The sequence below is a fragment of the Pelophylax lessonae genome (genome assembly GCF_965119305.1).
Source record: "Pelophylax lessonae genome assembly, chromosome: 9".
Lineage (NCBI taxonomy): Eukaryota > Metazoa > Chordata > Amphibia > Anura > Ranidae > Pelophylax > Pelophylax lessonae.
The window spans coordinates 158,637,352-158,663,769 of NC_138776.1; the positions used below are offsets into that span (position 1 = coordinate 158,637,352).

A 26,418-nucleotide genomic window follows, 5' to 3' on the forward strand; every position below is an offset into this window, starting at 1 on the left:
TCGGCTATCCAGACACATGTTTTGGTCTATCAAATGTAGTTTATCTTGAAAAATAAAGGGTTAATATTTGAAAAGTCAGTACTTCTAGACAATTTAAAAAGACTTAATATTGTTTTTCAAATAGTTGGACTACTGATTTTATCTTTCAGTTTCATAATTTGTATTCTTCATGGTTCAATGCCTTGGACAGGTGATGAATTTCACAGCTGTTATATATTCTAACATATTAAGATTAAAGTAAGAGAAAAAATCCAAATCATGGTGAAGAATATTTTTTAAAGATGCACAATGATACTTACACAAATTGTAGGCCCCATACACGGTTGCCCCCCCTTGGACACATAACTTACCTGTAATTATTTGCCTCCCATGTCCTGCTGACTGCTCCTACAGTACAAATCTTCCCTTCAGTGAAGCCAGGTCCTCTTTTACAGTGAAAAACTTCACAGCTCTGCACAGGTTAACTTCCTTGGGTCTAAAATTGAAGGACATTGAGAAAGTCCTGCCGGCTGCCTATCTCCCTTTCCGTCCTCTCCTCCATTCACAACACTCCTTGCATTTTCTGTGAGTTGGGGAGAGGCAGATAAATGACCGCATCCTCTCCCCCATTCAGAGAACATGTTACATTCAGTGAAAACAATGAAGGGATTTCCTATGACAGGATCTTTTTAAATCTGATCCTGTTTTATTTCAAGATAAAATGGGTGGATTGCAGCTTGGCAAATGATAGAGCAAGGAGGTGAAAGTATACTGAGACTCTACAAAGAACAATACAGACAATATCCTTCCTGGCTTCAACAAACATACACATATTCCTTTGGAATGACAGGTTACAAAAGCAGAGAAATAATATTATTTTTTCAGTCTTCCTTTTCACTAATGACCTTAACTGTTCAAAAAATGATTCAGGAAAACCTTAGGATTGCTGTGTGGGTGTCTAGTAATACATATTCTATAGTATAGTGTGTATGTATAGACCCAGAGAATTTCACAATAACATGAGCTATCAGGTTATTGTATATTTGGTACCCAAGCATGGAGCTGGATGCCACCACCTTAGTCCATTCTTTGAATTTTCTTCTTTAGACAACCTACACATGCACTGTGCAGTGCTGTTCTTAAAGTGCATCTCTAGGCAATTCACATTGATTGTCACATTGATATATCACTTCTATCCTCTCTGTTTTAGGAAGATAATAGGTACAGTATGTCATTTTGTTTATTATAATCCTAAATAATATATTCAAATGCGTTGCGCTATCTAACCAATAAAGTGCAAATACACTTTATTATTACTTTTATTATTTATTAATAACTTATATTTCTATGTGGAGTACAGCTGTCACTGACATTTATTTATATTTTGTATGACATTTAGCACAACTATCATTTTATTTTATTATCCTAAATACCTTCTTACACAGCACCGCTGTGTGGTCATGTGACCTCCTTCCACTCTCCTTCCCCGATCAGTGGGAGGGGCTGAGATTCCCCTCTGACGTATGCTAGCCAGCAGGAGGAGGTCACTAGACACAGCAGCACTGTGCAAAAAGGTATTTAAAATTATAATTAAAAAAAAACTGACATACTACACTTATTATCTTCTTAGAACAGAGGGGATAGAAGTGATTTATATACATTACTTTACACCTACAGCAGAATAGCGCCAGGAGCGAAAGGGTTGGGTAAGAGATTGGCTCTCACAACACAGACTACTGAACTGACAAGTAGGCAGGGAGGGGGAGAAACTGAACACACAGTGGGATGACGGAGGGATGTAAACTGAGCACGGTATCATGGATCAGCAACCACGATTACCGTGGTCAGTACACACAGGGGACATAGGAACAGGTAGGATCAACCAGGTATTTTACAGCATAGCATGGGAGAAATTACACTGCAAAAGCACTATATTATAGATCATGCTTTAAAGGAACTGGAGCATTTTTTTAGGATTAAAACCACGTTTCAAATAGAAACACAGACAGCAATAAAAACTGACAGACAATCCAACCTTTTCAATGTTTAAAATATACAGATTGCAGTTTCATTTTAAGGCTATGACAAAGGCTGTGCATCACCAGCTTATCTCTAATCTGACATCAGAGGCTAATATAAAATCAAAAATAAAATCCCAATCTGTCATTAAAATTTGCTTTTAATTTTGGTGTTATTGTCGGCGATAATTTATTTCAGATTCAAACTTTACCCATTTTTACACAACTGCTTCAAACTTTCTATATTAGTTATCAGTCTTTCTCCAACTGATATAGACATTTTGAGTATATTTTTAGTAAAAAGAAAATGGCACCATACTCTGCACATCAGTTACAGTTGGCCTTCTAACTCCATTAGGCATTTTTCTGGTTTACATTGTTTAGATTGCTCCCTAAAAGATTGCACCAATGTCCTTTTGCTGTTGTCACACCTTTTCTCTTAGTGTAACTTGTCATTCTATAAAGCACTGTGCACAATGGTGGCGTTCCTTACATAAACAAAGAGTGTTGCTCAGCTTCTGCTTGTTCAAAGAGTTCCTTTGTACTATATTTAAATCGAATGATATTACATACAAATTGGATATCAAGATCTCATATTAATTATAAAACATTTGTTATTATAACAAAAAATACTGTTTAAGATATCTTAAAGAAATTCCTCCCCTTCTGTTTTGTATTTCAGGGTCTTTGTGTGGATTACTCCCACAGGGTAAATATTGCTTGTTATTTACCTGTATACTGTTCTCAGTCACTGCACGCTTCAACAGCATTTAATTGAAGTGTTTATTTTCTTAAAACTGTAGTTTACATCTCGTTACAGTCAACCCACAGGGGTAAAAACCAGACTTAACATGACTAATTATTATGGGTTTGGATGTGTTATAATGAAATCAGACTTAGGGTGAAGTTATGCACTAATATATGTGATTAGTCTTTACATTTGTATATAGCTTTATGGAGCAATCATTGCTGAATGGAGAAAGCAGTTGCTCTCTGGTGTTGAAATCCTTACGGAATATAAATAAAGAAGTGCAGTGATTTGTGGTGGCATAGCAACATCAGGAAATTATTTGAACTGTAAAAAATGAACTCAACCTAAAGGCTATAAAAGTCAACCTACACATATAGAGGCTGATTTACTAAAGGATTATGCCTCGTACACGCGATCAGATAAGCATACGAAAAAAATTGCTTTCGAATTGATCGCACGATAATCTGATCGTTAGTACACAGCTTTTGACAAGCGATCACAACATTTCATCCAACAAAATCCAAAGGGACTAACATGAAAACTTTTGTTGTATGATAGGCTAGCGAACAACAATCGTTTAATCAGTACAGTATGCATTCACTAGAAATCGATAGACAAAGACCGCGCATGGTCAGAAACACGAAAATAACCCGAAAAAAAGCCTGGCTGCCGTTGTTTTTGTCTTGCACTATCCGATACATAGCTACACAACCAGGAAGCTTTTCCAGAATCGTACGAAAAAAAATCATACGTTTAGTACGCATTGTTGAATTCGATACTAGTATCATGCAACAAAATGCAAACCATAAGTCGTCCGATTATCTGATCGTGTGTACGAGGCATTAGAGAAAGTTTGCCTAGAAAAATGAATACAAAGAAGCCTCCTTCCCTTCACTTCACTCATTCTAAAGGCCACTTTCACACATGCAGACTGTTTGTTTTATCAGTTCAGTCACGTTTTTTAAAAAAAGAAAAAAAAAACGGATGAAGTTTACATCAGTTTTTCATCCGTTTTTTACACCCTCCAGCTAGAGCCCTTAACCACTTGAGTCCCAGAGACATTTTTTCAAGCAAAAACGGACTGTTTGTCTGTTTACATCCATTTTTCGTCCGTCTTGTTTTATTAACAAGAGAAAAATAGGGCTTTGATCCTTTCCAAAAAACAGACGTTGACAGAAGCGGATGTATGTGGATGATCATCCATTTACATCTGTTTTTCCATAGAAATGAATTGATGTCCGTTTTTCATCCATCAATGTATGGATGAAAAACAGACAAAGGGTTTGCATGTGTGAAAGGGGCCTAACAGGTGCAAAGTAAAATACAATTTCTTATAATTCCCCTGCATTTGCTTGGTTTGTAACACAATTTGACTTTGATAAATGAAAAGTCTCTACTTTTTTAATAAATCAACCTCACAGACTTATCAAGTAACTGCAGTAATTCATAACAACCAATAAAGATTCATTTTTACTTAAACTGAAATCTGATTGGTTGTTATGCGTTATTGCTCTTTGCACTGGCTTCGGAATATAGACGATGGAGCCAAGCACCTAACGTTATCCTTTTCTGATGTGTATATGACCTCTTTTGGGGTTCACTAATACTGTATCCTGCAAGATTGTTACACGCTCAAGATGTTCAGCATATGGTCTTGCAGTTTGTTTTTCTTAGTTCCGCTTTTTCCCTTCCAAAAACATGATTCAATATTCTGGGTTTTGTTTTACTTAGCAGATGATTCTTAAAGACAGCAATCTGGAAAGTGACTAATTTAAAATGTTAATAGGCTATGTTGCGAAAAAAAAAAAAAAAAAACATACACAAAATGTTCTGGCCAAAAATAGCCATAGCCGTAAATAAAGGTTCTATGAAATGTTGGACTATAGCACTATAGTAACGTCATGTGTGTGAACATGTCATGTTTGAAGTTATAAGAGGCTGTTGCTGTGTAAATATACAGTGTTGTAACGACCATCTTTCTGGCCAGCTTCCAGATGACATGCCAATCATTTCATTAAGAATTGATGACATGGTTTATAGGGTGGAACAGGAAGAAAAGCATTATCAGTTGAAAGGAACAAGCACACATAAGCCTCCCAGAGTTTTGGTATAAAGATTTGGCTGTTAGCCTTGAACTACAAATGTCCTGAAGGATTATTGGACTGGCTATGAAGCCGGGCACACACTATCCAATCTGATAATCCAGTTGTTTGATTATAATATATCTGGATGAAATGTTTATACACACACACCACATTCCAATAGTGAATATGAATACATGATTGTAAGGTTACCCCCACACAGATAAAGATTCTGATCATACAATCCCACTGACTGCTTCAGAGAAAAGTATTCATACATGTACAATCACGCTACATATGTTACACACGGCTTAAGTCCACTAAAGAAAAAAACATTACTCATATATACAATTTCATCCAGTCCCACAGATGTCACTATTGTACAAGTCAAGTTTTAACTTATAAACATGTAAGACCAATTGACCAATTTAAAGCCTAAATCCAGGAAACTTAAAAATGATCTTGTACGGTGGGTATATGCTCGTTTAGGTCTAGAGGACTTGTTAAAAAAGATTTACCCCACTCTCCACTCTTCTGACATCAACAAGATCAATGCAGGGTTCATAGCATGAAGTGACAGTCCATCCCTTAAGTGTGGGGTGCATTGACCGCCAGGGGAGTGGGAGATAAAGTAAAAGCACTTCTCCTCTTCCCTAGACAAAACAGGTTGTTGCAATGTGGGCACAGCCCCACTGCAAGGGTTTTTAAAGTATCTCAGAGTTGGGATTTGAGGGCTTGCAGTTTCCAGCCCTATTTATTCAAGCAGAACCAGTTTAACAAATGTTTTATAGATTAAGCATGTTACCAGCTGATATAAAAACTTGAATGTTTTTGTGACCAGAGGTCATTGATGCCTAGATGCCTAGTCCAAATTTAGACAGCATGACTGATATGCATACCTAAATCATTTTTAAAAATACTTTAATAACATATAATCCTTTAACATGGTAGACTATGGGAAAAAATATATATTATAGAATGACAAATGTGCACTTTTTTATAATTTTTTTTCTTAAAGTTTCTTTAAACAAACATTTTTATTTTTTAACACTGCAGTCGATTCTGACAGTTACACCCAGTGAACATCTGCTGGATGAAGGCCTTTATTTTTGGCAATACAGCCACCAATCTTCATGTGTCAAAATGAACATAGTGGTCACATTGGGGTTGATTTACTAAAGCTGGAGAGTGCAAAATCAGGCTCACTTCTGCATAGAAACCAATCAACTTCTAACCTCAGCTTGTTCAATTAAGCCTTGGCAATAAAACCTGGAAAGTGATTGATTTCTATGCATAAGTGAGCTTGATTTTTCCCTCTCCAGCTTTAGGAAATATTTTGATCAGTTCCCAAACATTACTAGGGGACCCTGTCTGCCAGTGACAGCCAGGATTAAAAGTGAGCAGTTTAATAAAGCATAACCCATGCAGTTTTTTTTTTATTATATGCTGATGTTTATTGGTGTTTTCAGTTCACTATAGATTTTATCCTACAGATCAGCCTAGTTGATATAAACATTATTTTACATATATTATCAAAAGGAAACATGTTTAAATGTTATTGGTTAAGTTATTCTATAAACAGCACAAGTAATGACTAATGCCATCCATTAGTCAGCCTTTGCTCTCTATATTACTCTGAAAACTTCAATATATCCACCTCGATCCTGTCATGTTACAAACTAACAGACAAACCCCAATAGAATTCCTTAAAGTAGAAGGGCAAGTTCAAACCTAACTAAGCCTAAATCTACTCCCACCCCCTTTCTAGGCCTATTCTATATAACCTGTAAATGGAAATATGCCTATATGTACTGTAGCAGAGTGTCCCAGAGAGAAAAGTCCTGTTTCGGGGTTTATACATCTCCCAGGCACCTCTCATTCAGGTTCAGGGATCTCTGAACCACGATCCAGTATGGATCTTGGTCCGCTCCCCCAGGTTAATTTAAACTCACCTGAGACAGACAGCCAGTGCTCTCATCCTGGGAAATCAGACAACTATTGTCTGGGAGAGCAAAAGGTTGGTAAAAACTAACAAGCTGTGTATGGGGAAACTGACAAGATGTAGGCTTGCTCAGCCTGTTAGTTAGGGCCTGTTTTTTGTATAGTTAGTGCCGAGACACAGCTAGGTTTTATTGTTCCTGCTTGGTTTTTTGAAAGCACTTGTATATAGCACAAATAAACACCACACTGTTTTGTCACTACCTCGCTGGATTTGGCATCTGTACCTGAGAGACTGCTTATCCCAGGGAGTTTTGTACCTGCTACCTGTTCCCCAGCTTACAGTACCTATTTGGAAGTCACTCCGGTCCGGTTACATGATCGGGCCCTAGAGCTGGCTTCAGTGCAGAGAAGGGACAGTGAACAATGGATGTCCTCTATTAAGACTATGGATGACATCACAGCCCAGGCTCTGTAGCTGTTGTTGGTGATCTCTCCTCTTCACTGTAGCCGGCGCCAGAGAGCTCATGTGACTAAACTGGAGCGACTTTAGAATTTGTAAGTTTAGGCATCTTTCCTTTTTCCAGCATAGAAAGAATAGGCTTAGAATGAGGATGAGAGTAGATTTAGGCTTAGTTAGGTTTTTGACTTGCCTTCCACTTTGGAATAACTCTATTTTCTGGCCGAGGAAAATGGTGATGTTCTACAAGGTGTCTGTTGAAGAGATGAGCTGGAGATAAAATAGTGCTTCGGGGATAAAATACACATAAATCAGAAACAAATGATTTCAACAAATTAACAGTTATATATTTAGGAAAATATAAGGCGTACGCATCTATGTGAGGGCTGTATTATAATTTAAGATTTTGATTAGGAAACCAGTACATCTTAGTGACTTGAGATCAAAGTCAAATGTATTTTACCAAACTTCTCAATTCAATGAAAACATTCCTTAATCTGGGAGCTTCTGTGTTCCTAGGCATTTGATCCGGTAATACACTAAATCATGTTAATAGTAAAACATTATGCTCATAACGAAGTTTTTCATCTCTTCCTTTTTTCTATGCATTCCCGATTTTCATCCAATACATGGGATCAAATACACCTGATCTTTAAATACTTAGATCCACAATAACCAAAATTTATCTAAAAGAACATGGAATATTCTCTAGTGCAAGTTGGAATTTGATTTGCTGATGCAGTACAGTAAAGATTGTACCTATACTGGCAATACACAGACCGAATGTTCCAAAAATTAATGAAAATTCAGTAAAGATTTTAGGCACACACACAATGATCTTAGCATTCACTATCAAGTGCTAAAATGGGATATATTCATCAAAATGCTATTTAAATTTGTTAGAAAATGATTCCCTGCAGAGGCCTGTCTTCACGAATATCAATTAAAATACAGGAAAATTGCAGTCTAAAAGATATCTGCTAGAATTCAAACTGTGCATAGACCAAAACAAGAACCAGTTGTCCTAAAAATGTTAAAAAGATTGTGCAATAAGACACAATCATAGCGTAAATCATAGATGAATAACACACTGATATCCATCTTCCCATCATCAAAATCGTGTTCATTGCTAGTTGTAAATGCAAGTAGAAATAATTATTTGTAGGGCAATGGTGGTGATGATAATGGCAGTTCCTACATAAAGACTAGCTGATTTTATTTATCCTCTTCGTGACATGAGGCATTGTGCAGTGATATACTGTCACTACTTATGTTGCAGCACCAGCACAATAATAGAAGGGTCAGCTGTGTTTATTTAGCAAAAACGGCATCACCGGATTGTTATGCCGAAAAAGAAAGACCAAAGAAATCCTTGTTTAAGCAGTGTCCTGGGTTTTATTACAGAGCTGGGCTGCTGCCTGCAGCTGAACCCTCAAGGTGAAAAAAAGAGGTATAAACATAAAATAGGATTAGAGGACAAGAGAAAGAACAGATCTGTTCAAAGCCATCTGTCTGCATATTAAGAATATATAAACATAAAGCAGAAAAGGCACTATATAGAAATACATTGCACCAGATATAATAAAATCTCATCAGAGCATTCCTAAATCTTTTACAATAAATCAAAGCAACAGAGCAATGTCCCATAAATTGGTTTAGATTTCCTGTCAGGGGCTACTATTGGTTTTATCACTTGGATCAGTTAAATATGCAGAATGCATGTCTTAGAAACAGTTTTGATGGTAATTTCTATTTTAAAGGGTTTTCTGTCTTACAATATTGCTATATTTTGGCTGCCATTAACTGCAAGGTGATAACATTAATATTCTTAAGATACAATACCGATTTATTAGACAATCAAACTTACGATGATTAAATTACTATTTCATGTAAAAAAAAAAATATTTTTAGCATTATAAATGCAAGTTACTGTAATTGAATGATTTGATGAGAAAATTGCTGTCAAATAAAATAATACATAAACGCCACTATGTATGCCCTTGTTCCACCCATAATTTTATTGCTAGGGAAACTTGTCTGTTTAATATATAATTTGAGGGCCCTCATTAAGTGAACAATATTCACATGCTATGCACAATATTTATTAGAACAAATAACACAGATGTACCCTAAACACAGATGTACCTTAATTGCACCAAAAAGACATGGAGATCTTCATCCGAGAGGGTTAATCTACCAGTGATGTATATTTCACTCATGGATGTATACTGGTGGGTTAAACTACTATTGGCATCTTACATCTTTTAGAGACTCCAAGGGTAAGATTTCTCTCTGGCCCTGCCAACACCTGCCATGGAGTTGTACACTTCCTTTCCACATTTAATGGACACAGCATGTGGTCAGGCATAACTGCGCAGGTTTAGGGATCTCACTGCTGGAGGCTCTGAGGCAAGACTCAAATTTTACTTTTTGGTGAACAGATCCATTTAAAGCTTAAATTTACCTTAGACCAGAAAGTACAAAAAATCTGCACAAGGGAGGACATTACATTCCTTTCAGTGAAATTTGTATCTTGTGCTGCTATGTCCTCTTTTTGCTAAAATCTTCCTCCTCTAATGCTCCCCCCGACTCCCATTATCTTCTAGTGTAGGTGTGGTGGGGGTAATAGAACTAGGGGGCTGGGACAGGCACTTATCAAGAGTACCTGACTATCTCCGCTTTTTCCAGGTAGCTGCTCTATTCATAGAAACTTGTTACTATAGTATTTATGAATGAAACATGATCTATGATCTATGAATGGAGGGGGTGGACCTTTACACTCACAGGTCCTATTTCAGTAATGGAAGCTGTACTTATAGCTTCTATGAATGGAGTAGCTGGATGGAAAGGTATACTGAAGGTAAGCATTATGCCTTGTGATGATTTTTTTTTTAGGTAAACTTAGGTTTTAAAGGGAAACTATAACAGTTTTTATCCCATTTTAGTTTAGTTAATATGTTCTGAACTGTTGTTTGAAATTTGGATCTAATTCAGTAGGGAATACCTAGAAAACTAGTTAATACAGACTTAAACAGACTTTATTTAATATGTTAAATATCACATCCACCAAAAATGAATTAAATGAATCCACCCTAATATCACTTACTGTTTTTATTAAACCTTGTTTTTTCTTTTTATTACTGACTGACAAATAGACAAAAAAATGTAAAACATTTTATTAACCTCCTTAGCAGTATTCCCGAGTGTGGCTCGGGGTGAAATTTTAGTGTCATTAGCGGTAACCCCGAACCACAATCGGGGTACTGCCAGGGAGCATCGCTGGATCCTGGTAGAGGGTATTTACCTTGTCCCCGGGATCCCCCGATGTGTCCCTGCGGATCTTCCGCCCGATGCTGTAGACCCCCGGCTTCTGTCTCCTGCGACGTAACGCTCGCAGGGGGGTGGAACCGGCGGCAAATTCAAATAGTAAAACACACAAACACACTGATATATTGTAAATTTGTAATCCTATTGGATTACATTACAAAATAAAATAAATTGACATTAGTTTGCCCCCCAGTGCCCTTTCCTGCAGTTTTACTGTACTTTTTTATACTGTACTCTTATATATATATATATATATATATATATATATATATATATATAATATATATATCTATAATTTATGTATACGTATAATATATATATATATATATATATATATATATGTAGATAGATAGATAGGTAGGTAGATAGATAAATAGATAGATAGATAGATAGATAGATAGATAGATAGATAGATAGATAGATAGATAGATAGATAGATAGATAGATAGATAGATAGATAGATAGATAGATAGATAGATAGATAGATAGATAGATAGATAGATAGATAGATAGATAGATATTCATGTATATCTATATCTATATATATATATATATAATTAATGTATACGTATATATATATATATATATATATATATATATATATATATATATATATATACTTTAACTTCTTTATAGCTATTTATTATATTATAATTTATGATTTTGTGTTTCATACCCGAGATGTTATAAAGAAGAACGCACAGTAAAAAAAAATCATATGTAAATAGTTGGTTTGGGCTGCTCGACCTTAAGAATTACTAGCAAAATAATGGTACCGCTTTCAGCACCTAATATCGGAAACAATCATACCACCAGGGAGGTTAATATTGTAATTGTACCTGCCAAATACAGTATTGAACAGAGCCAGACCTCTATCTTCAGGCATCAAAGGCATCTGAAGGCTAAAGGCTTTTTTTTTGTAAATAAACCTCTGGTCTGCTTGTGATCACTATGCCATGTGATATAGTAAAAACAAGACTGGATATCACTCTTATTGGTTTCTGATCATTACTGGGGACTGGAGCGGCTAGTGACAGATCGGTGTGCCCAAACAAGCGCACACATTGTCAACTAATTGCTGTCAAAGAGAGCAAATAGGGTAACATTTCCTCAGTAGTAGAGTAGTGTATGATGCAGGAGAACATAATCTACAGACTGCAAGTGGTTAAACACAAATGGTTATAATCGACCTTTAACAAGTCTACATTCTTAGGGAATTAAAAGCAGAGTAAAGCTTTGTAATCTGATATATGCAGATATTGTAATGTGACAAACTGGGATCTCTGTGAAAAGTAATTAATCAGTTAACACAAGAGATATTAGATGCTAGGGCCATGTTAGGTGTGTCATCTGGGAGTAAGGCCAGCCATACAAGGTTCAAATTTCGGCAGGTTCAGCAGGAACCAGCTGAGATTCAAACCATTAATGGGCAGGCTGAATGTACCAAGTTGACTGATCAATCAACTTGGGTACAACCAGCCTGCAGATTCTCTTGCGATTATCACTAGCGGATGCTATAGCTGCTAGCAAAAATTAACTGTCTTCTCCCGTCTAAGATGGTTTCGTCAACCCACCCCCTCTCGAGAGAAGACAATCATTGAACATTTAGGCAGCTGAAGTAGCATTTTGAAGAGGTTTAGACCTTATTCACACTGGCACTGTCAAATCTGCAATTTTTTTTGCATTTAGAGGACCCTTCTAAATGCTTCCAAATGCATGCAATGATTTTTCAATGGTGCCATTAACATTGAGCGTTTACCTGAATAGGTGTGGATAGTTTAATTGGGTTTAGAGTAAATAAAAATCTTTGTGTCCAGGATCCGATTAGATACTCTAAATACATCTAAAGCAGGAACATGCCTTCTTCCTCGAACCAACAGGGTACCACCCAGTAGAGCATTCAGCCTTTCCAGCCGCAGACTGGCATAGACTTTGCCAGACAGCCTGCAGCTGGATGGCCTCAGAGGCCCAAGGCTAAACTATTAACCTACTGAATGTGCTACAATCAAGCAGTGTCAATGTAAAACTCAACCTGTTTTCCAGATGCAGTTGTGGTGTGTGTGTATTATCTATGGGATGTCCAAAAACTCAATCTGAAACAAGCTAAGATGGAAAATATAGTGTTTAGTTAGTATCTGTACCTGAAGAAAGCTACTAAATTTGTCTAGGGTCTAGATGTTAAAAAACCTCCTGACATTATATGTCCCTGTGTTTCTGCTGTTTAATAGGAATGTTTAAGTACAACTTATGCAGCTCTGCGCTCCAATCAGATTTTTACTTTAAAGGTTTGTGGGTATCTGTTAAACAACGTCTGCAGCAAAGTCAGGACAAGAGCCAGTATATTGCATTTTTTCAGCTTTAAATTCTAAATTATATGTATATATTATTATATAGTCGTAATGGCACTTCATAGAAGTAATCTTTCGTAGTATTTAAAGACATTTTGTTTCAAGAAGGCCTGTGAATTGTCAGAGGAGTTGTATAACAAGAAGCATATTTGGAAAAAATGCAATATGAGGTTGCCAGACATTGTATGACAGACGGACTTAAACTCTACTTCCATTCCGATCACATGGCAGAAAAATCATTTTTCCATTTCCTTTTTACTTGGAAACATAAGGTACATCTCTTAAAATGAGGTGGAACACAGAAGTCTTTAACTCTAATGTCAATCTTTATAAAGAAAAAGGAAAGAACATTGATATTGCATTCTTTAACAACCAATCTGATTCCAGGTTCCAATTGCTATCATTTGCAGCATCTCCAATTTTTATCTCCCTTGCTTTTTATGTCTTTTCTGCCAAATTGTGTTATTTACCATTTTAGAGTGTGGCATATGAGTTGCCAAATAGCTAAAAAAAAAAAAAAATAATGGTTAAAAAAAAAATGACAAGCCTGTAGTAGAAATAATGTTGAACCCATTTGATCTAAAATGTAAGGTTCTATTCAATCAAAAGTGACATATCAGTTATAGTTGTAATGCCTTCTTATTTGCCTTAAATACCTAAACTTAAAGCAAACCTGTGCTTTTCCTATGCAGGGGTTGCTTTAATGCCCCCTTTCCCAAATGCACACACTGACCTTCTCTTTGCACACTCAACTAAGGTGACAGTGCTTTGCCAGTCATCAAATTACCCAAGACATCCTTTATATAAGAAATAATTTGTTGGGTTAAGGGCCCACTGCCACCCTTGCGTGCATTATGAGTCATGTTGCATTAGGGCAGCCCATACATTTTGAATGAGCCCATAATGCATGAAAAAACACACCTGCACTTTTTTTTACAATGCTGAGCACCACAAAGCACCGAGTATCTACATCATTCAATGTGGTGTGCTATAACGCATGTGTATTTTTTGAACAGTGTATGTGTATTGGGGTACCATTTAGACAATGAATTGTAACCCACATATATCCTTGGGCTAGCATTTATTGCATTTTACCCTGCATTAATACAATGCAAAAGTGTGAACCCAGCCTTAAGTTCCAGCATCTTCCAAAGCTACCAAATAAATTTTGGGTGAACTAATCCTTTATGAAATTGGGAAATGGCATATGACACTAAAGGGTAATTTACTAAAAGTAAGTAGGCCGTTCACTTTTTTTAAGATATTTTTTCATTAGCTTAGTAATATGGTGAAAATTATCTTTTTAAATAACACCTAAACAGGTGCAAGGAACATTTTAAAAAAGTATTTTTGGTTGCACATGATTGTAGGATGGAGATCAGCATAGCTTCACTTCTTTCAATAAGCTAAGTGAAAATTTCTCTCTTTAGAGTGAAAAATCACTTGCAAGGTAAACAGCCTTTTTACCTTTACCTTTAATACGACTAACTATTTTACCTAAAATGCCTAAAAAAACAGCAGAAGGCTTTACAAAATTTTATGCATATTGAATCAATGTGCAATCCCCGTACCAGCCATACAACCTTTGTATTTTTTTTTTGTGCTGGTAAAAAAATCATTACTGGTTGCCATAGAAAACTGTTTTACTTTTACATTCGTTTTTGAGTAATAAGCTCTTTAATATATGATATAAAAATTCATAATAAAACACATGCAAGCAGTTCAGTTAAGTCAATTAAAAATGATAGATGAAACACTTATTAAATTCTCATCTGTTTGTTTAATTGCTGCATAAACAGACAATATAGCTTCTGTGGCATACATCGTTTGCTATTTTACTGAAGGATTTCCGTTATGCCTTCCAGGCAGCAACACCTCTGTGGCTGTGCCCCATGAGAAAACTGTTAGATTACATTTACTTTTACATTACATCAGGGATTGCAGAATTGTACTTGTTACTTCCAAAGTTATCCCGTGCTGAAAGGGTTAAATAGGAGAAACTTGAAAGACTATTTTTATATTTGTAACCTTTTAGATGTTTAAAATTATAAATATTAATAAATTAAAATGCTACCTCTATTGGATATATATGGCATATAGCACAACATAAAAAGCAGAGCTATGTATTATTTCATGGCAACCAATCAATATCAAATTTCAACAATACCAAGCTCAAATTAAACTTGTTTCTATGGGCTATGACACACCAAATCTATTTACATTTAGGTTTATTTTTCTTTATTTCAAACGTAAACTGTTTAATTCAAGATACTTGAGTAGATACAGCATTCTATCTATTGTTAGATTTGATGATAAATATGCAATTGGGTCTAAAAGTGCAATTCTTTCATTCACTTTTAATCCTACATTAAACAAACTACACCTGGAATCTTAATGGTTGCTATGGCCAACACAGACAGTTTTCTATTCTGACGCTCTTGATACGCAAGTTCTGTTACGAGGTTGACTCTTACATTACTAGGTTGACCAACAAACTAAATAAATGATGGATTGTCCATACTTTCTACTTAATGAGCTGTGTTTCACCTCAAAACAAAACCACGCTGGCTTCTTTGCATCTAAGAAATATTACCACCATTGGAATGCACAAAGCAAATTACTTTGTTAATTGTATCCATCAACTGAAATATGTAAGGATGTTTTGAGCCAAAGAAGCCGTGGTGTTAAAGGGCAGTACCTGAATGTTCTCCTGTGGATCATTGTTCAGAATCCTCCTCTTTATGCTATTTCACGGTAAAACTTTCTATTACCCTTTTTCTGTTCTTTCTTCTCTTATCTTGTTCGATCTTCTGACTTGCTACACTTTGCTGGCCTACCTTGCACTGTATCATCACACCTTTGCACTGGGACTTTCCTGACCTGTGTCACCATTCAGCTGTTGCCTGCTATGATTAATACAGTGCGGGCGGTTCAGCCAGCGATCGTAAGAAAGCGCATCTTCCAGGTACACTACTCTATTTGCTTGGCATTCTGGCTCATTCACTGTCCTACCCTCCAAAGGGTTTCTTATTGCCTTGAGTAGTTTGCTTCTTTTTTTTTTTTTTTTGCATTTGGTGCCTATGTTGTTTAATTCGTTTTGATAAAACAATGATCCTTAATAAGCTGCATGATGATAAAGTGCAAATGCTATAACTCATATTCTAATAATTTGCTTCTAACTGTCGAAATCCCAAAGGTTTTACCTACCGATTAACACAGTCTACTAGCAAAAGATATAATAATTCACAGCAGTCAAAAATATTTGTGTAAAAGGTTTACGTAAGCAAAGGGAGACATTAAAGAATGTTCAGTCTTCCACAACCTTCCTGGTTATTGGTAAAGGTTATATTTTATAGGTAGTTCTCTGTCTGATATGATGTTGTACTTCTTCATAAAAAGGAAAAATGTTCTAGTGTTAGTAAAACTAGACATTTATAGATCACATTATAAAATATACACAGATATACTGTATATCTCAGTCTGTTGCTCATAGCAGCCATTCATATCATAACTGCCATTTTGTTATGTTTGATTGGTATGAGCAACCAACGCCTTTTTTACTAATTTTTCTAGACCATGGAAAGTCTATATTAATATTACTAAAAAGTACAGAGTGCAGTGATAGTGTATAAATTGCATTAACTTATAGCAGCCAATCAGATTTCCTTTAGCAAGGTTGAGAAAATATTATTTTCTCTGGTTTCTGGACTTTTTATATGGGTTTTTTTTTTTATATGCCACAAGTGCCATTAAAAAGGCTGACAAGATATAATAAATAGAATAATTATTCTAGATATATTGTTCCCTAGTGTATGCCTTCTGTGAGTTGTATACCATTCCAAAAACATTCCAGAAGTGATGTCATTGAATGACTGACAATATCCAGGGATTAGTACAGTCACAAGATGATGCATAACTCCTTTGTTGCTGATAAGACCATGTGTTATGATGGTGAGGCCTGTAACCCAACAGCCCTCCAGATTACCTTGTCACCTAGGAAATGTATTGGTGTACCACAACCCCAGCTGGAAATATTCCAACACAGTATGCTGGTAATGGGTTTCTAATAATACCACGACATTACTGAAATGCATTAATACTCTTCTGCAGCTCTGCAGAAAACAGAACAACACAGTATAGATGCAGCCGCTGATGCTTACAGATCAAAGCATATTCAAGGTTCAGATCATCTACAAGAATAGACTGATCCAGATTTATGAAGTCAGTAGAAAAATTCAGAGAGATGTTGGGATTCCCTACATTTCATTTATTTTCATATATTTTTGTGAAGCTTTAAGAATAAAAATTAAATTTAATAAGATTACGCTATTAAAAGTTGCATGGCCACAAAGCTATGGGGTCATGATGGCAGCACAGTAAACATGGCCTCTGGGGTCATATTATTGAACCTGAGCCCTTGATGTGACTATTGATTTTTATCAATATAAAGTTTCACTCTAGCAGTTTTTCTATAACATTTGTGAAGAGAAGAAATAACAAAGGTTAATTCCCAGGTTAAATGCCAACCCCCATTTAATAATGCTACTCCATTTTTTATTTTTCATTTTTTTTTTTTAGAATTAATTTCAAAATAAATATAACCAATAAAACACATTTGACATTTTAGACTATAATATATAACTATAACTTTGTAAACATGAATGTTTTTCTAAATAGAGCCCAGTGTACTGTAGAATGCAGTGTATTGCTGCTGATTTGCTTTAGAAGACATACCCATTCCTACAGGCTGGCATGCATAGCAGCAATTCTGACAAAGAAAGGGAAGGCACTAAGGCAGAGATGGAGGGGATGTGATTCCTAGGGTCCTCGTTTTCTCCTTGTCTGCCCCTTTTGTGCACTGTTCTCCAGATTTCTATTGTCAACCCAAGAAAGTTGACCTGTAAGAATGGAGATGTCTTTTAATACAAGATGGTGATAATATACTGCATTACTAGTGCATGAAAGTTTTATTTAGAATAACATAAGTGTTCCTAAGGTTACACTTGGATGGCTGAATTTTCTAGCATAGGAATTGGCAACTTATCATCATCTGAGTATAACATTCAGTATGAATTTTATTATAAATGTTATTATCTCAATAGTGTAGTTTTAGTTAAAGTAGAAAAAAAAAGCAAACTTTTTTTCATTTTGGATAGAGTGAGGAAGTGTTATAGCCCCTATCAGTTTGCCATATGCATCTTATTGTTTAGATTTTTCTTACTTTCCTGTTCCATAGCCTGAACAGGAAATTCGGGGAAATCTCTTCGAACCCTGGATGCCACCAGAGTTAACGTTCTTATTGTAGAATTACCTCTCTCTTCCTGTTCTGGTAACAATGCAAAATGTGGGATTTTCTTTCATTTTTGCTCTTGGTGATAACAATACACAGGACAAGTAGAGAGGGTACATCACCCTAATAGGAGCAAAGATGTCAATAAAAACTTGAAAGTTGTTCTAATCCCTCTCCACTCTATCCAAAACTAAATCTAAAACGAAAACAACATTTTTTCTTTAGTTATATTTTAATGAATTCCCTAATGAGAAAAAAAAACATTATAAATATGGAAAACAAGTCAACATAAATTATGTTTTCCAAAGAAAAAGACATTTGGATTCCACTTACAACTCTAAGCTTTTTTCCTATAAACAATGGTAGTTGTGTACTGACTGTACTATGTTACTGTCCATAGCGGCAGCCCTTTTAATCCTGGCTCTAAAGGCAGCACATCATTCAGGCGCATTGAGTGCTAGGGCAGAATATTTATAGAAGGAATGTCATCCTTCTAAGAAACCATCATTATAGCAGCAGGAGAAGGGGAGGGGGGCTTCTGTCAGTATAAAGGGACCGCAAATCAAAAAGTAGGACAAAGAGGATTATGCAATTATGAGAGATTTAATGGGAGATGTAAGAATTCTTTAGATCACTATCAGAGAGTGCTTGTGCTTTAGCTAATACCACTGTCTGAAATAGCTGTGACCTTTCCTTATGTTCATAGATATGAACATGTATTAAGAAGACATATTGATATGATAGATCAACTATATGTACAGTACTGGATTTCCTATGCAGTGTCATTAGAACCTCCTTGATTTCACTTGATTATAATCTAGGTGATCGGCTAGTTATTGATTGGCAGGCACCAGCATACCATGTGAAACGTAGACATATAAAATTAAAACTATCAATTTTAAAACTGAGTTATAGGAAACCCCTTGATGTTTGAAGCATACTAACCTGATGTAAAGCTTTCTGGTTTTGTATTTGTGTCTGTTGCCCGCTGCGGAATGAGATGTGTTCTACCACTAAAAAAAAAAAACACTGATATATACATAAGTTCATTTTTTTTCTTCTTTTTCTTCTTCAAATTAGGGTGAACAGGGTCAGGCAGGTATTCAAGGTCTACCAGGGCTACCGGGCCCACCTGGACCACCTGGACCAGCTGGACCTCCAGGAGATACAGGATTGCCAGGGGTTACTGGCCCACCTGTAAGTCTTAAATCAATTTCTATAAGTTTCTCCAGGCTCACTGATTTGTACACTGGTGCAAGCAACACTTGTGAAGGTCATTTTCAAAATGTAATAACTTCTGTCCTAATGTGCTATTATGTTATCATTTTGATGTCAGTGAAATGCAATATATTCATCAAGACTAGCCAGGAATTTTTTTTATTATTATTTTTTTAATTGTGCACAGCAGTTGCTTCCTTATGGAGCATATAAACCAATTTCCCCAATTCCAACAGACATAGCCATCTATAAAGAGAAAATCCAAAACATCCATTTAGTTAATTTATAATGGTCGAGGTGGTCATCGTATCCCTGGTTTCTTCTGTTGCAATTTTCTTAATTTCATTGTTCTGCATCAATGTAAGTATTTCCCAAAAAGCTCAACAAAAATCATTAAAAACTGAATGCCTTATAACGGTGTGTTTGATGGCCTCTATTCTGTCACAGTTTGTTCCCATCTGGGATGGCAGGGTAGGTTTGGTCATTGACTCCCACCTAATACTTAATATGCAGAATAGACATAATCTAATAAGTGTTTATGTAATAAGACTATTTTTGTCATCTGTCACCCTTCCCTCCTGCCCTTAATACTCCTCTCTTAGTTTTTTATATTGAATTTTGTTTTTATTGTTTGTTCGGACTACTCGAATGTGCATTGCATGTTCCCGATTACGATACTTGATGTTTCCGATATTGTGGTATCTTCTTTGAAAAACTTCAACAAATCATATGAAAAAAACAGCCATTCAGGTTGTACATTGATTTAGAACCACATTTCTATTTAATCACATTTGTAACACAAATTGAGACACAATGAATGATGCTTCTTTGCACGTTTAACCTAAAGATCCAGGTGCCCATGGGTGTAAATGGCAGATAGAAAGTTGGAGGTATATATTGACAAAGCTTACCGCAGGAGAAAAAAAAAATGAGTAGTTGTGAGACATATTCTAAAATCTCTGCTTTTGCTTATATTATCAGAAAACACAAAAAAAGCTTGCATAACCTTTAAAAGGTTATGACTGAAAATGTCTGAGACTCCCTGTCCACTAAAATTGTATGCGTACAGTAAGCGGAAACTAAATAATTTATTTATTGGTTTAAAAGATCATTTTAAATTTAGGTACAGTACATTGTGCTTTAAAGTGGTTTTAAAGTCAAAAGCAAACATTTATTGTATAGTATTGCAGCCTAACAATTCTTAGATGTGATGGCAACATTAGTTTTCTTTTCAAAGTGGTTGTAAAAACCTCAAGGTTTTTCACCTTAATGCATTCTAGGATTGGGGCTGCTCTGTGCAAAACCATTACACAGAGCAGGTAAGTATAGGCATGTTTGTTATTTTTATTTAAAAAAAAAAAAAAACAAGAAATTACAAACCCTTTAGTGCCGGTTCACACTTCTGCGATGCAGGAATGCTGCGAATATGCAGCGTGTTCCCGCATCGCATCCGCACATCTGGCAGTTCACACTGCCATATGCGATACGCAGGGGGTGTCAATTGAAAGTTAACGACACCCCCAGTTGCGATCGCAAATCGCAGTGCGATCTGCAAGTACGCACAGAATCCGATCGCACAAGTGTGAACCACTGTGTGTTCCGATTCTACTGCGGCTCAAAAAAAGCCTCATGTGTGTGTTTGGTGCGGATACAGTGCGAATTCAGCCATACAAAGTGTATGGCTGAACTCGCATCCGCACATCAGATCGCATGTTATTAGGGGCAGTGCGCTCCGAATTACATGCGATCTCCGCAAACTTAAGGCTTTCTTTCATTTAGCTTCACCTGGTGATCTGGCTAGTAAGTCTGAACAGAACAAGCTGAGTGTCGAGACAAACCATTTACTACTGACATGGGTCTTTATAATGGTCAGTTTTTATTTATTAATGTAAAACCTTCACCCCCCAAAAAAAAAAAGAAAAATTGTTGCTGTAACTGCAGTGTGTATCTAAATCTGCTGGTACATCTAAAACTCCCCTTCCCCCAGTTTAACAATGCTGCTGTCTGCTGTGCCCCCTTTGCTCCTTCATCCAGAGGGGGGGGGGGGCACTTCTCTAATGCAGGTGCGGTGTGTTACTTGCCAAATCACCAGGAGAAAATGGAGGGAAAAAAAGAAAATGAATGCAGCCACCACATCTAATGATTGGTAGGCTCCAATATATTACATTTTTTGTTTGCATTGAATACCGCATTTTATACCTATTGGCCTCTTCATACTTGTGTGTACCATTAAGGCATGCACTGTAACACATGTGTGCACTTCATGCCTTGGGGTATGTTGTGATAGGGCAACCTATTCAATGACCCTTAAACCTTAATTTTATGAAAAACTGGAGCTGCAGCATTTTTGCATTGTGGTGCACTGCAACCCAGGTGTGGCTACTGTATGTATGTGTTGGGGGCCATTCTAAATAAATAGCTGTACAGTGCAACTCAGGTCCCTGTTAACGGCCATTACCAAATGTGTGAAGTCAGTCTATATAGTGCATTTGTATAGAAAACTGTTATTTTATCATATGGAACTAATGTTGTATCCCTTAGATATACAGATGTTATCACTACTTTTCCTTGTATTGTTGATTTAGTCTGTTACAGAGATGGGGTCAGGAGTAACAAATGCATCTCCTTCAGTGTTTTCATTGCTTCTTTCGTTATCAATGCTATCATTATCCAAACACGTGCCAGTGGCTGACATCAATGTTATTTCCTCCACTCCAGACTCTTGTTAAATACCAGGCAGAGGAAGTAACACTCTGACATGTAATGATCCTGGTCTCAGCAGAAATTCAAACTAAAAAAAGACTCGGAGAGACTTTGATGTCCCCCCGACCAACCATGTGCTATTCCCAGGCTGGAGAAGAGTAGTTTTAAATCAGGAGCTTGAACAGTTTAACTATCTGTTGTACTAACTTATTTCTTTCGTCCCAGGGAAAAACAGGTGAGCCTGGTAAGCCAGGAAAAGATGGAAAAGTAAGTTTACTTTTTAAAGGTATTTTACAATTTACAACAGTTTTGTGCCCTATATAGAACCTATAGATCGGTGTTGTGCTCATTGGGTAATCCAAGCCAAGTCAAGGACTGATAATAGCCACTTGTCAGCTGGAAGTGTAGGAGTATGGATTACATAATTGTATTTGCTATAGGATCAAAAGAAATATTGATTTACTTTTCAGTGGCAGCCGAGGTTTTACCCTACGTTCATACCTATGCGTTTTTTGGTATGTTTTGCAGAAATGCACTACAGCCCATTTAACATGGTGTAGTTCATATCTGTGCGTTCTGCAATGCTGCGCTTTTTGGAAAGGGTCAGGGTCTTTTTTTCCTGCAGCAGATTATGTTTTGCGTGTAATAGACTTTGATAGAGCCACACCAAAAATTGAAGTGTTGTGTTTTTGATGCATTTTGCGCTTTTTTTTTCTCTCTCTTTAACACACTGTGTATAGCTGGCTGCTAAGGAGTGGGTCGGGAAGTCCTTAACAACCGATAAGTCATCAGCTGTCAAATTGGCAAAAACTGTGTGTGTGTGCTTTTATTTTTGACCCTTTTTAGTGAATGAGTAGGGGAATGATGTACAATGGGTCCTTTGTTAATGGGGGCTTCCAAATTCCGATAAGCCCCCTGCCCGCAGGCCCCAACAACCACAGCCCAGGGTTGTGGGGAAGAAGCCCTTGTCCCCATAAACATGAGGATAAGGTGCTTTGGGGCAGGGGGGTTGCACTAAAGCACCACCCCCATGTTGAGTGCATGGGGCCTAGTATGGTTCAGGAGGGGGGGGGGGCGCTCGATCGCCCCCTCCCTTTCCTGACCTGCTGGGCTGCATTCTTAGATAAGGGTCTGGTATGGATTTCAGGGGGGACCCCCACACCAATTTTTTTTATTTTGGCATAGGGTTCCCCTCTAAATCTATACCAGACCCAAAGGGCCTGGCGTGGATTCAGGGGGGACCCCACAAATTTTTTTTCCCCATTTTTTTTTTTTTTTTTGCTGCCAATTTTTTTTTTTACATTCAGCTGACAGCTGATGACTCGTCGATTGTTGAGGATGTGGCAACCAGATTCCTGGCCTGCATGTATAGCAATCAGCTATACATAGTGTGTTTAAAAAGGAAAAAAAAAAGCACAAGCTGCATACAGAAACACATCAAAAAAGCAGGTTTAAAAACACAAAATGCACCTGAAAACCACAGCCACTGAAACTGCATAAATATGAACCTAGGATTACTGGATGATTTCAGATTTTCTAAATGGGAGCCAGTATATATCGAAAAAAAAAATAGCTGAAAGAGGCAGTTGTAGCAAAAAACACTTACATTATAGGTTCGTTTATTGAGTCTTGTAAAGAGAACATCCACAATGTGGCAAAGAGCAATGAACAAAGTACAGTTCCCTAGAATAGCCAACTAAATTTATATAGCAATCTGATTGAACCTGACATTTTTGAGTTGCTTTGTTACTTAGGCCTGCTAGCATATCTGTGCACAGATATGGGCTTATGTAATAAAACACAGCATAAATCATAAGTATTGAACAACTCACAGTAAACCTTCAAGCCAGTTAGATTTAAAGTGAAATTCCATTTAAAAATAAAAAATACATTTTATTTCTATGGATAATTAAAAAAAACGTTTATATTATACTTTGATGGAATTGCTAATGTCTAATCCAGACATTCTTCCTCTGCTTCACCGACACCGGTTTGCTTTTGCTGTAGAATGTGGGTGCTTACAGTCACCTCCTGGTACTGTTGTTGGTGTCTGTGCTACAACTTGTCCCTGCCCCTGTCTCACCCAGCCCTTCTCTGTCCTACCTGACCGCTCAATGATCATGCCCACCTGGAGCAGAGGAGCAGGTATGTCACTTCCAAGATTGATACTCATAGGCAGAAAAAGACATGCCCACCGGAGAGACCTTCCATTTTGAACAGATACACATACAATTTTTAATGGACTTTTCCATTAGTCAAATGGTTGTGGGAGATAAACACAAGCCTTTTTTTGCACTTTAATTTTTTTCCTTCTTGCTACGGGTTGTCATACAACGTAAAATAGTATTAAAATGTTTTCCAAAACAATAGAAATAGTGCCCCTTGAATGCACTCCAAACCTGTGTCAGTTGGAATAGTAAGTGAATAGACTGGTGCAGGACAGACAGAATCGGCTTGTCAGGCTCCAGTAAACTTCAACAAAATGGTGGCTGTCTGCACACAGACACCAACTCCCTGTTGCATAAATGTGAACAAGATGGCTAAAAGATGGCTTCAGCTCCTGTTCTCCATCTGTAGAGAACTCCCCAGTCGTGTTCTGCCCTTTTTAGGGCTTAATTTATACTCTTGAACTGTGGTTTGAACCAGCCCCTTAAAGGGACCAGGCAAGACAACATATTCTGGCAGCTTTCTGGTAATAATTAATGAACAGTACAACAATGCAGTAATAATCCCAAGTAATATTATGTACACTAAGATACTTATGTACACTAAGTACCATAACAAGGCTGTACAAATATGTAGAGCTTTAGGACAGTATGCCTGAGTAGTGCTCCTAAAGAGGAGCTCCAGTCTGGAAAAAAAATTAACAAATACTGTAGCTGCTGACTTTTAATATAAGGACACTTACCTGTCCAGGGATCCTGCAATGTCGGCATCTCAAGCTGATTCATCAATCAGATTTGGGTGCAGGCGCCGGCATTGGAAGTAAGGGAAACCAGGCACTGAAGGCCTCAGGTTTTGCAGCCAGTTTCCTACTGTACATGCACCAGTCGCTCTGCTCTTTCTGAATGGTCTCACCATCTTCTGGGACCTGTGTGTCTCCCAGAAGGCCACCGGGGGAGAGGGGCCGAAAATGCTCGGAAATCGCTGCGGAGATCCTACTCTGAAGTGGGAAGGGTACCTGCTCCCCCCCAAAAAAAAAGTGCCAAATGGGGCAGTGGAGGGGGGGTGGATGCGAACAAGAGGAGCTTCCCCTTTTGGATGAAGCTCCACTTTAAATAGCTCCCCTTGAAAGGTACAATGTGGATTCAATGTGGATTCAAAGTGCTGTACTGGCATATATGCATCAATTCAGATTCAGGCGAGGCCACAAGGTCCTTCCCCAAACTCAGAAAAGTGTTTTAGGGGAACTTGGCTACTTTTTGTACTGTCCCTACACCTCAGGAACCTTTCCCTGCACTAGGCTTATCTCTTCTTAGGCAACGTATCCCTGTCCCCACAGTGCAGGGCTCACCACGGAACCTGGTAGGGGCCTTTGTCAAATATGGCCAATCAAATTTATGGAGAGTTCTGTGTGTAATGAAACACAGGCTTCCCCAAGATGGCACCTCGAGTTCTTGGCAGAGAAAAGACAGGTGTGTCTGGCTTCCCGCTTGATAGAACAAAACATTTCAAATTAGGAATTAAAGACAAGTGGGGACATCTAGTGGTAAAAAGCGAGAACTAAACATCTTTATGCTACACTCTCATTAAAAGGGAAAGTATAAAACAATATTATTAAGAGGCTACATTGGGAGAATTAAACAGCTGTGCTATTAAAAATCTGCATCTCTTTGTGATGTGGCATTACATGCATTAAATGCAAATGTTGTGTGGTACAACAGAATGCATCTCTAAATTCAAGCACCATCTATGCAAAGCGTGACGCATGAAATTTTTTATTCTGTTTATCTGTATATCCTGTTCTATTCATTAGGGTCAGAACTTATAAACTAAGTAGTGAAGATCAATGTTTTATTCATGAGTGTATATACATTATAATGAGCTATTTTCTTTCTGTTACTTATATGCAATTGTTTCCTTCATCCTCAGGGCATGCCTGGACCTCAGGGACCCAAGGTAAGGAAAATGTTTATGTGCACTGATTTTGTTTGAGAACAAATGTAGGTCACATGCTCCTACATAGTAATACAGATTGAAATATTGCATTTAGCAGCTACTGATATGGTGAGCTACCTCTTGTAAGTCTGATCCCCGGGGGCAACCAGTGGCCTCATTTATTACTGTGTATCTGCCTGTGTTGCC

At 37.1% G+C, this 26,418-nt stretch overlaps 1 protein-coding gene across 2 annotated transcripts in view; it reads left to right on the top strand.

Annotated features, from left to right (window-relative positions):
* The window catches only part of COL13A1 (collagen type XIII alpha 1 chain), a 215,102-nt gene that overhangs the window by 70,820 nt on the left and 117,864 nt on the right, over positions 1-26,418 (top strand). Inside the window, exons 1-4 of one of the 2 annotated variants that reach the window (XM_082269399.1) lie at positions 15,804-15,867; positions 19,273-19,389; positions 22,339-22,380; positions 26,206-26,232. In XM_082269399.1, the coding sequence (XP_082125525.1) occupies positions 15,811-15,867; positions 19,273-19,389; positions 22,339-22,380; positions 26,206-26,232 (243 nt within the window). In that variant the 5' untranslated portion in view covers positions 15,804-15,810. Of the gene's footprint in view, positions 1-15,803; positions 15,868-19,272; positions 19,390-22,338; positions 22,381-26,205; positions 26,233-26,418 lie in introns of those variants that run through there. The other variant, XM_082269398.1, reaches the window with a different exon arrangement.